This window comes from Carettochelys insculpta, chromosome 2 (genome assembly GCF_033958435.1).
Source record: "Carettochelys insculpta isolate YL-2023 chromosome 2, ASM3395843v1, whole genome shotgun sequence".
NCBI lineage: Eukaryota > Metazoa > Chordata > Testudines > Carettochelyidae > Carettochelys > Carettochelys insculpta.
In genome coordinates this window covers 192,762,503-192,777,029 of record NC_134138.1, presented here as the reverse complement: position 1 = coordinate 192,777,029, position 14,527 = coordinate 192,762,503, and the positions used below count along the sequence as shown (strand labels likewise).

At 45.4% G+C, this 14,527-nt stretch overlaps 1 protein-coding gene across 7 annotated transcripts in view; it reads right to left on the bottom strand.

Annotated features, from left to right (window-relative positions):
• The window catches only part of CLASP2 (cytoplasmic linker associated protein 2), a 325,025-nt gene that overhangs the window by 87,368 nt on the left and 223,130 nt on the right, over positions 1–14,527 (bottom strand). For all 7 annotated transcript variants that reach the window (XM_074988197.1, XM_074988200.1, XM_074988203.1 and 4 more), the window contains 2 exons: positions 4,568–4,738; positions 3,414–3,521 (listed from right to left, as the gene is read on the bottom strand). In XM_074988197.1, the coding sequence (XP_074844298.1) occupies positions 3,414–3,521; positions 4,568–4,738 (279 nt within the window). The remainder of the gene's footprint in view (positions 1–3,413; positions 3,522–4,567; positions 4,739–14,527) is intronic.

Sequence of the window (14,527 nt, the reverse complement as noted above, 5' to 3'; positions counted from 1 at the left end):
TGATCAAATTTAGTTTGAATCAGCATGTTTTAATGGTTATACAAACCAATGAGACTGAACCTATTATTAAGAAAGTAGCTGAAGTATAAATGCAAATAAGGGTTGAAGTCAGTTATTAAATTAAGTTTTCCTGCTTGCTGATTTAAATAATGAATCAGTCTTTTAATGGACAGGACTCAAGTTACAGGTAACATTTCACTTTTAGCTTGAGTTAACTTTACAGTGAAGATAAACCCTTATTGGCTATGTCTACACTACAGCAGTCTTTCAAACAAAGTTCTTCTGAAGATGTCTTCCAAAAGAATTTCTTTGAAAACAGCACGTCCACACACTAAAAAGCAGATCAAAAAACTGACCCACTCTTTCGAAAGTGCATCCACACAGCCCCTGCTCTTTAGAAAGAATGGGCTAGGGATTGAATCTGGCACCATAAAGACTGCTCTTTTGAAAAAAGGGCTCCCAGGGCATCTACACCCCCCCCCGCCCCCCCAAAAGGCTCTTTCAGAAAAAGGCACTCTTCCTCATCTGGGAGAGGAAGACGGCACTGGAAAAAGCGCTGCATTCTTTCAATTTCAGAGAGAAAGGGTGAATTTTGTGTGCTGACACGCTGCAGGTTCTTTGAGAAAAGGCCCATTTTTTCCAAAAGAACTTGCTAATGTAAATGCAGCCTTAGTGTGAAACAAACGGCAGTGTGGTTTATTCTCCCCTCTCTAAATGTATTACTGGGTGTTTGTTTCTTTGGCAATCATCGGCTAGCATACTTAACTGGACATTCAGCTGTATGAAATAACACAAAATCAATAGCAGTGGAAAATGCTATCTGTAGGGTGTGGAAGACAAGCAATAGTGGGTTAATTTCTCGATAATCTTTCACTCACAAGGCCTTCAAGATTAAAGATATGAATTCAACAGTTCATAATGTCACCAAGAAGATTATAAAACAACCTGTCTCTCCACAAATACATAAAATCAGCAAGCCAAATTATGCTTATACATGGCTATAGCATATTATATAACAGATAATGTTGACTTCATTCCACAATCTATGCAAGAGTGCTCTTTATACTCCTGATGACATAATGGATCGTCCCTAGTTATTTAATTTGGTTATTATTCTACCAAGTTTTTAAAGACTTGTTACAATGAGAAGTATTGAAAAGAAGTAAAAAATAAAGTGCTTTCTTGTAAGAGGAGGTTAGAAAGCAGTCTAGAAAAAATATAAACCTCTAAAATTAACTATGTAATAAATCAATATTCACTGTCATATAAATTATAAATCACTTGTTTCTCAAAGCAGTCAATTAGAAGAGGTATCCCACTCATTTGTTCGATAGTCAGCGTCTGTTATTTGTGCCGCTGTAATGTGGGATTACAAAAAGGTTTATACACAATACACAGACATGGCATAAACTGAGGACATTATACGACAAACAAAATATTCGTTTTTCTGAGCCTTTAATAACAGACTACTGTTGCAGAATGGTTATATGTAACACTGTCACACACATTATAAAAGGAAGCTAAAACAGCTGATTTACATAATCTATATTCCACTTGAATCAGTGAAAAATTTGAGTAAGGGCTGCACAGCTTACTGAAACAAATAGACTTCTGACAATAGATTAATAATATCCCATCAGACAAACTAGCTTAACTAATCACTAGAAAAATTTGAAATGAAGAAGTAGAAAGGTAAGAAGACCTGTGATATTTATTTCCCTGTCATATTTAAGTCTTGTGAAGTTTACTAAAATTTGACTTGCATGTAGGTTATTTTATGTGCTTGAGACAAGCAACAGATTCAACCATCTGTGATATTTGGTATCTGAAAACAGAGGTTAAAAACTTCATTAACAGAAATACAGTTTCATGCAACAGCTGTCCCAGTAACCAAATGTCTAACAGCATTTATAGGGTTAGTTTAGTAATGGTGTCATAAATATGGAGCATATGGCTAGGCATAACATGTCACTAATATACAACATGCAAGCTGTTAAATTACTCAAATCCAAGCTGCAAAGTAGCAAAAGAAACACAGATGGATCTGAAAACACTCTACTGGTTGAAAACAAATATGCAGTACACTACAGAAGCTACCAGTACTAGTGGACTCTATACAATGTGTGCTCATCCACTAGGTTTCCTGATTAAACAGCACCTGGTTAAATTAACATCAGATACTGAGAAAGCTACTACTTTTCATCAGTAAAGATACGGCTGAAAGGAGCAATCTGCTTTTAACTATCCAAAATTAAGATCAGACCTTCAGATGCAAATTAGGAAAATACTGGGGTGCCTCAACTTCAGGCTGAAAAGAGAGCAAAGATCTTAATATTCTGGGTTTGAGCTGAGTAGCTGGGTGCAAAGAATCTCTGCTGGATAGTATAAGGAATTGGAAAGAAATAAAAAGGCACTAAAAATCTATTATATGTTCATAAAAAGTAGGTAAATTTCGATAGAACCTTCAAGTAATAATGCACTAAGAAGTTGCGTCACTGTTTCTAGTAGCTCTAGGAAAGAAGTCTGAAATATCTGTGGCTGTTCAAATCCAAAATGTAAAGAAGTTGCCAACCTCCTCTCCCCCCTGCCTCCGCCCATGTAGCAACCTAAATTACTGCAATTATGTGATATGCTGTTTTTGAGACAATAAAAGCAGAATTCAGCACAGGATTCAGGTTCATCCTCTCTTGACGGGGCCCGTACTGTTTGCTTCCATTTATTTCCAGAAAATGCATACTATTCTTACAAAGCAAGTCTGCACTGAAAAATGACTGAAAGTGCCATCTTCTAACTCCATGAGACTGCTACCAGGCTGCACTGAGATTCATACTGTCTTACTTGAGAAAAAATAGATTTTTTTTGGGTGCTTCAATTAGCACTGTAGTATTAATATGGCAATACTCCTTTTCTATCATCAGAAATACTTAGTAACTGCACATATCATTACTTCTGAATATAAAACCAATCATCAATCTTATCCACCTGATCCAGGGACTAGAAAGAAATCTAGATTTTGAGTTCAAGCAAACGAGACAGGTAAGTTTTTATTTGCATGCAAGCATTTGATATTGAAAAAGATGACAACATGTAATTGCCAAACACCATATTTAGTCATTTTTCTGAGCAGAAATGCTCTTTTTGAAGATTCAGTGTGGGAACTCTGTTGTAAAGTTAACTTCCCTTTTCCCAGGTTCTTGGTGTAAAAGGTAAGACACACACCAGTGTGACATTTACCTTTTTAAATGGGCATTTCATTGACATGTTGCTGTTGTCAAGTAACTAGCAAATGAGTCCCAAGGAGGTAAAAACAATGCTTACCTACTGTAAGTTAAATGAAGGTGGCATGGGTTCATTAGATGCAGACAATGAAGGGCATAGATAGCCATGCACAACAAGGGTCTCCAAGTACTTACCAAGGGGTGGAAAAGAGCGGACAGGGCTTGTGTCCCTGCTACTTTCACGGCTGGCCTCCCGACTGCACCCCTGACTCACACTAGGTCGAGGAATGCGGCTCCCTCGTGCTAGTATGATTCAGGGTACAGACAAACAGCAGCACAGAAAGGGAGAAGACACAAGAAAAGTTGTAGTTTTAATGTAATTTTGTTTGTGCAATAAATAAGATCAATTACATGTTTTTAAGAACAGGTCTTGCATCTATTCATCTAGCATTACAACACTTTCTTTGTTCTGGTATTTTATGGATTTGATGAATTACACTGAATGCAGCTAGTTCAGGTAAAGTATCTTCCCCACAACATCAATTAATGTGATTTTGGTACCTCTCTAAAGAATAGTTAATAAAATGCTTGAAAAGGATTTTTCAGATTATAGTTGAAACATTGATCAGTACAGCCTGTGAAGAACATACCAACACAAGTAGTTCATTCAGAACTTAACACAGTTTAGTTCCAGCTAATCTTTCTTTTTTAATATGGAACTAAATGCTGTTTCTGCTACATTAATGTACAGTACAATGATCTATTAAAAAGTGGAAAAATCAGTTTAAGGTAAAGATAAGATATGCTTAAATAAAAAATACTACAGAAAATCAGCTTATGGATACCAGTAACAGTAGTTTTATTTACTGACATATTTTGAGAGCGCGCAGATAGCTGATTTATACCATGAGGCTGTACTTGGGGTAAATATGAAGCATATTACATTCAATTTTATAATATTCCCTCACACACGTATTTAAAGGAAGCTCATTGTCTTGATTTCATCTCCCCAGTTTTCAGTGTTTCCAGTGTACCATAAAGATTTTGAGGGTTCCCCACAATGGTGGGCCCTACGTGCTTACTCCTTCCATAGGCTCTTTTCTTTAAGAGTAAGCATGGAGGGCACAGATCAGTGCAGTTGGAGAACAGTACATTTCACAGTCCCACCTTAAATTTGAAAATGTGTTGTGTGACACCTCTTACGTGTTGGCTTTGCAGGTCCCCAGTCAGATTTTAGAGCTTCAATTATATGTTTTCCAACCCTAGTATCTGTCACTAGGCAAATAAATAATGCAACATCATTCATTAAAAACAAAACAAAAAAACCTAAGCTGCTTGAGAATTCTTACCTACTGACAATCTAGAAGGACTTGCTTCTCTACTGCATCCTTGGCTTCGTGGGATCTTGCTCCGTTTTTGTGCTGTTGCGGGATTGATTAACACTCTCTGAACACCTGTGCTCATAGTCGAAAGTGAAGTTGTAGTCAAAACTCTTCCAGGAGATCCAGATCGACTGCCAGCTGAAGGCAAAATAAGTAAAAATAACTTCAGAAAAACAACAAGGATTAAAAGGACAGAAAAACACCACACTTGATTGAAATGATTTGAAAAAAATAGTTTGAAAGACCTTACCAGATAAAATGGAAAATTTGAGAAAAATCTGTAAAATCTACGTCTTTTTTTTTTTTTTTTAAAAGCACCTCTCAAAGGGTATCAGTATAAAAACAGCAGCGCAAGTCTGAAAATTCTCAGCATGGTATTCAGGACTACGTTAAGAACCACAGCAATCAACTGTAACCAAACACCAAAAATAATATTCCTTCCAGTAGTATTTATAAAAAAATCCAATATTCCCAAATCTGAAAATAGAGAGGTTACTTACCTTGCAATAATTTAAGTGCAAAATTTGTCTCTGTGGATGCTCCACCATATGATGTGTGCATATCAATGCACTTTTAATTAGAGACTTCAAAGTAGAGTGTGAGCCCATACCCGTACAGAGCAATACCTCCTGCTGTGAAGGAGGACAACTAGAAAGACATCAGCCTACCATCAGTTAGCTCCAGTGAAGCTGACTTCCACAGTTTCTTTGTAGAATGTGGAAAGTATAGCACAATATCCTCCTGTTCCCCTCATTCACCTTGCTGAGGTGATGGCAATTAGGAACAAAATTTTGGAGAAAGATGGATGGGAGTGCAGGTTGCCACTGATATGATGGGGGGATTTTTTTAGGACATTAAAATTCAAATGAAGTACCACTGGGGAGCCGGCTGTCAAATAGGAAGCAACAAATTATAGAGGCACTGAAGAAACCTGGTTGCTAATGGCTGAGGCAAAACCTGAGAAACCCTAAACAGATGAGCGGAAAGCTGTGAGGATGACAGAAGTTCTTTGACAGAGTTAATAGGCCCAGTATCTTTAATTTAAATAGGCAGTCTGGGATTTTAGAAAGCTGAACCTCCTAGGCTTTAAAAAATGGGAGGAAGCACCAGGACTGGAAGTACTTTCACCTCTGCAAGCAAGTTTAATGAGTACTAAGCTTTCTACTAGATAAGAAAACACACTAAGCTCCATCCAGAAATGCCAATTCCATGCTTGTGAGTCACTGAGCAGCCATGTTCTCAGATTCAGGGAGAAGGGGATGGGAGATACAGGACACAGAATTCTGTGCCAGAGGACTTCTTGTAATAGGAATTCTGGAGGGTGTTACCTCCAAGAGGTGAATGAGGTTTGAGTACCACACTTGTCTCAGCCAACCAGGTGACATGAGGCTGACTCTTGCTACTTCTCAGTACAGCTAGAGAGGGGTCTTGAGGATTAATTGTATGGGTAGGTAAGTACAAGAAAGGGTACAGACCATACTGTTATCATGGTATTCTGAATCATGGCTGTGACCTCCATTGAGATAGGAGACATTTCACGTTGTTCAAGGTAGCAAAGAGGTCTACTCCAGTGTACCTCAGGTGGAAGAGTGCTTGAGTTCCAATCATGATTTTGCTAGAAGTGTCTGCCCAAGGAATCTGCAATTTTATTCTGGAGAGATAGCAAATAGGCTGCTAATGATTACATCTGATTAGATACACACCAGATGCATAGTTATTAAGGTTATGAATGTAAGGACAGGGATCTTGCTCTGCCTTTGCAATTAATGTGAAACACCACTGCCCTGTAGCCCAGCATTACTGAATGAGTGACTTTGTATGGTGTGATGGGACTGATGGGAAAGCATCTCATTCTTAACTCCACATCTCTGATTTTGAGCACTGATTCTGGTGGTTGATGAAGAGGCCTGAGACAGAAATAGTTTTTAAATGGTCTAGACATTGCTGTCTGGACCTCTGGGGTCACCAGCTTCTGAGAAGCCTGTTATCCAAAATAGGAGAACACTGATATCCCCCAATGATGGACACAAGCTGCTACCACTGACAGAATCTTTGTGAACACTCTCTGGGATGTGGCAAGTGCAAAGAAAAAGAACTCATTATTAGCATCAGTGTCCCCAACAGTGTAAATTTGTGTGCGGGCTGGATAGCTACATCGAAGGAAGGGTCCTGTGTATCAGTTACCTGGACATAAGGATGGAATTATGGTAGCTTCTGTTACCATTAAGTGTTTTGCTAGGATATGATTGTTCAAGTTTGTAGAGACAACAACTGGATTCCCTTGTTCCTAACAAAGGTGGTAAAGTCACCGGAATAGATCCCTCTTCCAATGAACTGTGGTTGGAACAGATCTATTGCTCCCAGAATAAACTTTAGGAATCCTTTGTGAGACAAGTCCCAGAAACAGGACAAAGGAGTGTAAAGTGGGAGGAACACAACGCAAGTGGATAGAGTAGTCCACTTTGATGATCTCCAATGTTACATCTACACTACGACATAAATTCAAATTTATTGTAATTGATTTTCACAGAATCACAGGGCTGGAAGAGACCTCAGGAGGTCATCTAGTCCAGCCCCCTGCTTCAAGCAGGATCAACCCCCACTAAGTCATCCCAGCCAGGATCTCATCAAGCCGGGACTTAAAAACCTCGAGGGATGGAGAATCCATCACCTCTCTAGCCAACACATTCCAATGCTTCACCACCCTCCTGGTGAAGTAGTTTTTCCTAATATCTAACCTACACCACTCCCTGTTCAACTTCAGGCCATTACTCCTTGTTCTGCCATCTGTCACTAATGAGAACAGTTTCTCACCCTCCTCTTTAGAGCTCCCCTTCAGGAAGTTGAAGGCTGCTATTAAATCACCCCTCAGTCTTCTATTCTGTAAACTAAACAAGCCCAAATCCCTCAGCCTGTCCTCATAGGTCTTGTGCTCCAGACCCTTAATCATTTTTGTTGCCCTCCGCTGAACCTGCTCCAACAAATCCACATCCTTTTTATACGGGGGCACCCAAAACTGGACACAATATTTCAGATGTGGCCTCACCAGTGCTGAATAAAGAGGAATAACTACTTCTCTAGATCTGCTCGAAATGCTCCTCCTAATGCACCGTAGTATGCCGTTAACCTTCTTGGCTACAAGGGCACACTGTTTACTCATATCCAGCCTTTCATCCACCATAACCCCTAGTTCCCTTTCCGTCGTACTGCTGCTGAGCCAGTCGGTCCCCAGCCTATAGCAATGCTTGGGATTCTTCCACCCCAGGTGCAGGACGCTACAACTTCTCCTTGTTGAACCTCATTAAACTTCTTTTGGCCCAGTCCTCCAATTTATCCAGGTCACTCTGGATTCTCTCTCTACCCTCCAACATATCTACCTCTCCCCCTAGTTTTGTGTCATCCGCAAACTTGCTGAGCGTGCAGCCCAGTCCCCCTTCCAGGTCATTAATAAAGATGTTGAATAACACTGGCCCCAGAACCGAGCCTTGCAGCACTCCACTTGAAACAGACCGCCATCCAGATACTGAGCCGCTGACCACTATCCGTTGGGCCTGACCGTCAAGCCAGCTTCCCATCCATTCTATAGTCCAAGGAGCCAATCCATATTTCTTTAACTTATGGACAAGAATGTTGTGGGAGAGTGTATCAAAAGCTTTGCTGAAGTCAAGATATAACACATCCACTGACTTCCCCATGTCCCCAGAGCCTGTAACCTCATCATAGAGGCTAATCAGATTGGTCAGGCAGGATTTGCCCCTGGTGAATCCATGTTGGCTATTTTTGACCACTTTCCCCTCTTCCAAGTGCTCCAAAATGGATTTCTTGAGGATTTCCTCCATTATTTTCCCAGGGATTGAGGTAAGGCTGACCAGTCTACAGTTCCCTGGATTATCCTTCTTTCCTTTTTTAAAGATGGGCACTATGTTTGCATTTTTCCAGTCATCTGGTATCTCCCCCGATCTCCAAGAGTCTTCAAGGATAATGGCCAAAGGTTCAGCAATGACCTCTGCCAATTCACTCAGTACCCTTGGGTGCATTAAATCCAGACCCATGGATTTGTGTACATCTAGTTTCTCTAGATAGCTCAGAACTTGTTCCTTCCTCACAGATGGCTGCCTTCCACCTTCCCATACTGCATTGTCAAGGACCGTCATGTGGAAGTTGACTTTGTCTGTGAAGACTGAGGCAAAAAAGCACGGAGTACTTCAGCTTTTCCTATGTCATCTGTCACTAGGTCACCTCCCTCATCCAGTAACGGCCCCACATCTTCTCTGATAACCTGTTTATTGTTAACGTGCCTGTAGAAAAAGACACTTACCTGTTCTGTAACTGGTGTTCTTTGAGATGTGTTGCTCATGTTCATTCCAATTTCGCATGCCCAGTTGCCGGAAGCTTTTTGCCCTAGCTGGTAGCCCTAGGGTCGGTGCGGCCCCCCCTGAAGTAGTGCCTACTTTGCTGCCCAAGCATGTACTGCCCGACCTGCCCTCTGCTCAGTTCCTTCTTGCCAGCTAGTCTGACAGACGGGAAGGTGGGAGGGTTTTGAAATGGACATGGGCAACACATCTCAAAGAACACCAGTTACAAAACAGGTAACTGTCTTTTCTTCTTCGAGTGATTGCTCACGTGCATTCCAATTTGGGTGACTGCAAGCCAATGTCTAGGAGGCAGGGTCGAAGCCCCGAAAGGAGTGCAGGACAGCCCTGCCCACCACAGCATCTTCCCGTGCATGCTGCGTAACTGCTTAATGTGCTGCAAACATGTGAATGGAGGACCAAGTGGCCGCCCTGCAGATGTCCTGGATACGGACATTGGCCAAGAACACCACAGAGGACCTGTCCCCCCGTGGAGTGAGCCCTGACTGGGGGAGGGGGAACCCCCACCAGCTTGCAGCACTCTCTGATTCAGGCCACTATACAGGAGGACATCTGCTGAGAGGAGACTGGGTGCCCCTTCATCCTGTCTGCCACTGCAACAAACAACTGCTGCGACTTCCGGAAGGGTTGGGTCCTGTCCATATAGAAGGCCAGTGCCCTCCGGACATCCAAAGCGTGTAAGCTCTGCCCCCTAGGGAAGGCATGGGGCTTTGGATAGAACACCAGTAAGGTGATGTCTTGGTTAATGTGGAAGGGGGAGACCACCTTAGGCAGAAATGCTGGGTGGGGTCTCAGCCTGACCTTATCTTTGTGGAACACTGTATAAAGTGGGTCCGCTGTCAGGGCCCTGAGCTCTGACACCCTTCTGGCTGAGGTAATGGCCACCAGGAATGCCACCGTGTAGGTAAGGAACACCACAGAACAGGAGGCGAGAGGTTCAAATGGGGGAGCCATAAGCTTAGGCAAAACCAAATTAAGGTCCCATGTTGGCGGGGGGGGTCCAAACCTGTGGTTTCACTCTTTCCATTCCTTTCATGAGCCTTTTCACCACTGGGTCTGAGAAGACAGATGACCTCCCAGCCCCTGTGTGAAACGCCAAAATGGCTGCCAAGCATACTTTCAGGGAGGATAGTGACAGCCCTGTCTGGCTTAGGGTCAGCAAGTAGTCTAGCATACATGGTACTGGGGCCTCTCCCAGAGGCAACCCCTTTTGCGTGGCCCATATGGTAAACCTTTTCCATTTGGCTACATATACTACCCTCGAAGAGGGTTTCCTGCTGTTCAGTAATACTTCCCTGACAGGTTCGGAGCAGGCCAGCTCAATCGGTCTGAGCCATGAAGCCTCCATGCTGTAAGATGCAGCGCCTGGAGATTGGAGTGCTGCAGTCTCCCCACCTCCTGTGTCAGCAGGTCCAGGTGCAGCAGAAGCACCTCCGGGGCACGAGAGGACATCTCCAAGAGGGTCGAGTACCAGTGTTATCGAGCCCAGGATGGGGCCACCAGGATAACTGATGCTCGGTCCAACTGAATTTTCAACAGTGTTCAGTGGATGAGCGGTATTGGTGGGAAGGTGTACAGCAATGGACCCAACCAACGAATGCTGAAGGCGTCTGCCCAACAGTCCGGACTTCAGTTCTGGTAAGAGCAGAACGTCCTGCACTTTGTGTTGAGATGAGTGGCAAAGAGGTCTACCTGGGGACATCCCCACCTCTGGAGAATTGAACTCAGTACTTCGGTGTGTAATGACCACTCGTGGCCCAAGAAGGATCTGCTGAGGTGGTCCACTAGGGAGTTGTGAGCCCCAGGCAGGTAGAATGCCCTCAGCGTGAGGGCCTCGAGACACAGAGGCGACAAGCGTGCACCCCCTTGTTTGTTTATATAGTACATTGCTGCAGTGTTGTCTGTGCTGACTGCAACACACTGCCCCTTCAGTTCACTCTGAAACACTCTGCACGCCAGCCAAACTGCTCTGAGCTCCCACATGTTTATTTGGAACTGAGCTTTGGTCTTGCTCCACAGAGCTTGAGTCTGTCAGTCCCCCAAGTGTGATCCCCAGCCCAGGTCCGAGGCGTCTGTGACCAGGGAGAGGGAGCGTTGCAGGGGATTGAAGAGCACTCCCATGCAGACCAACCCAGCTTCTAGCCACCAGTGTAATGCCATTAACACTCTTGTGGGGACTGTAACTAACTTGTCTATATTGTCCCTGAGAGGCCTGTATACCGAGGCGAGCCACAGCTGGAAGGGGCGCATTCATAACCTGGTATGCTGGACTACGAACATGCATGCCACCGTGTGCCCCAACAGTCTGAGGCAGCCCCTGGCCGTTATGGTTGGGAAACTGATCAGGCCTTGGATGCAAGATGCTATGGCTTGGACCCTGCTCTGGGGCAGAAAGGCCCTGGCTTGCTCTGCATCTAGTCGGGCACCCACGAACTCCATGACCTGAGCTGGGGCAAGCCCAGACTTTGCCTTGCTCACTAGGAGGCCTAACGTGTCAAATGTTTCTTGTATCAGCAGTACATGTGTCATCACCTGTCTCTGTGACCGACCCCTGATCAGCCAGCCGTCTAAGTAGGGTAACAGGTGCACTCCCTGCCTGCGTAAGAAGGCTGCCACTACTGACATACATTTGGTAAAGACTCTCGCGGCTGAGGAGAGTCTGAACAGAAGGACTGTGTACTGGTAATGGTCCTTTCCTAGCACAAACCAGAGGAATCTCCTGTGAGGTAGATAAATTGTTATATGGAAACACACGTCTTGCAAGTCGAGAGAGGCAAACCAGTCCCCTAGTTCCAGCATTGGGATAAGTACGCCCAGGGATATCATACCAAACTTTATCTTTTTCACAAATTAGTTCAGGTTTTGCAGGTCCAAGATTGGCCGTAGCCCCACTTTTGCTTTTGGGATTAGGAAATAATGAGTATAAAATCCCTACCCCCAGAATTCCTAGGGAACCTACTCTATAGCCCCCTTTTGTAGGAGGGCCCCTACCTCATGTCTGAGAACTGTCTTGTGAGAGGGGTTCCTGAAGAGGGACAAGGAAAGAGGGTAGGAAGGGGGGGTAGAAAGAAAATTGGATAGCATATCCCTTTTCTGCCATGCGGAAGACCCACTGGTCCGACGTTATGCTGCATCATGCATGGTAGAATGGAGATAGGTGGGATGAAAATAAATACTGAGCTGAAACCATGGGGGTGGCTGGTGTGTCGCTCCCAACTGCCCCATCAAAACTGGTGTTTAGACCCCAGTGGGGGTTTCTGGTGGCTCTGGTCCTGTGTCTGGAGACCCTGATGTCTCCAGTTATGGAGGACCCTTCTCCTGTTCCCATCCCGTTGTTGTTGTGGGAACTGTCTGAATTGGGGTCTCAGGGTAAAATGTCTTCTCTGGGTCGCTGGTGTATATAGACCCAGTGAGTGTAGTGTGGTCCGTGAGTCCTTCATACTATGAAGCCTCTTGTCAGTTTTTTCCGAAAATAGGGAGGGGCCCTCAAAACCAAGGTCCTGAATGGACCGCTGCACCTTCTGAGAGAGTCCTGAGACCTGAAGCCATGCCCCCCTTTTCATGGCTATACCCGAGGCCATGACCCCGATGGCCACATGGGCTACACCTACGGTGGCCTGTACTGCTGCTCTGGATATGAGTCTCTGCTCCTCCACCAGGGCCCTAAATTCTGACCTGGTGTCTGGCGAGAGCAGCTCAGCAAAATGGTCCATGGAGCTGGCTATATTGTACACATACTTGCTAACCATGGCTTGCTGGTTAGCAATTCTCAGCCGGAGGCCACTTGTAGAATGAACTTTCCTACTGTACAGATCTAACCTTTTGGCCACTTTGTTTTTAGGGGAGGGCCCCTGGACCCCCTTACCTCTCCCTATTGTTCACAGCATCCACGATAAGGGAGTCAGGGGGAGGATGGGTGAACAGATGTTCATTTCCCTGGGCTGAGACAAAATACTGGTGCTCATTTTTCCTAGCCGTGGGCAAGGCTGACGCCGGGGTCTGCCCCACTGTGTTCGTTGTGTTGGCAATTGTCTTTATAACAGGCACTGCCACCCTGGACAGTCCAGACATTGAGAGGATATTTGTAACAGGGTCTATTTCATCCCTGACCTCTTCCACTTGCACTCCCAGACTCTAGGCCACCCTCCTCAACAGCTGCTGGTACGCTCCTCCACCCTCCAATACCGGGGACACAGAGGATGCAGCTAGCACCTCATCTGGGGAGAACAAGGGCGAGGGCATCACGCCCTCCAAGCCCATCGGTGAGGGGGGTTCTGGCACTTCCCTTCGAATCCCTGGCATTGTGGTTTGCGGTGTCATGCTCGGTGCCTGGGGTGAAGGGCCCCCTAATGGTCTCTGGTACAGTGCCATGAAGATGGGGCCACCCTGCACCTGGGATGGCATCAGTACTGTCTGTGCCAGTGCCCACTGCACCACAGTCCCCGGTGTTTGCAGGGGTGCTGCCCATGCTTGGGTTGCCTCTGACTGCATGGGTGCCGGTGCCGGCACCATCATCAGTGCCGGTGCCGACAATTCCGCTTGCTCTCTCGGAGGGGCCCCCAAAGCAATGGTTGGTGCCAATCTCAGCACCTGAAGAGTGCCGGGTGCCCTCAACAGGAATCCTGCATCCTGCCCCTGTGCCTCATGGATCGCGCACGGGGTCCAGAAGGGCCACTGTGGGGCACCTTGGGGGGGCCTTTACCACTCTCCCTCCAAGGGGCGTTGGGAGTGGTGTTCATGCCCGCTGCGTTGAGATGACCTCATACTCCCACTACGGGCTGAGCTGGAGCAAAATGAGTCTAACTCCGACGCGGCTCTCGGTGTGGCATCTGTAGCAGCATCGTAATTTGCAGGAGGGCTTGCGCAATGCTAAAGGCCTCCAATGTCGAGGGCAGTCTGGGAGAGCACAGACTCCCGCCTCACGTGGGAGTTGACGCCTGCACTTCATGACCCCGATCACAGTGCCATCTGGCGGACTCCCCCGAAGCTTACCTTCGCTGCCTCCTTTCTTGGGATCGACCCTGGTCCAGTCTTCTCTTTTTGCGAGGCACCGAGGACTGGCTCTTATGGTGCCGGGAGGCACTAGGCGCCGAGTCCTGCTCTCTTTGCTGGGAACTTTCCAACAGCACCAACAGTGCTAGAGTGCTCTGCACCAACAATGCGGCACTCTGAGTTCCCGCCGGGGAAATGTCCGTGTGCAAGGCTGATTCCATTAGTAGACCCTTCAGCTGTTGAGCTCTATCTTTTAAAGTCCTAGGCTTGAAGACCTTGCAAATAGAACAGCGCTCCCGGAGGTGTGCCTCACTGAAGCAACTCAAACACGCCTTATGCGGGTCGCTTTTGGGCATTTGTTTGCCACATTTTGAACAGTTTTTAAACCCTGGGGAGCCAGGCATCCCCTGGTGATGAGGGGGTTTAAAGACCCACCTCGGCTCACTAGAACTAAGAAGAGCTATTTACCTATGAAAGATAACTAAACTATTTACAACTAATTAAAACAATAAAGGCTACTGGGGAACGCTCAACAAGGAGGGAGCTCCAGCAACCGACAGCG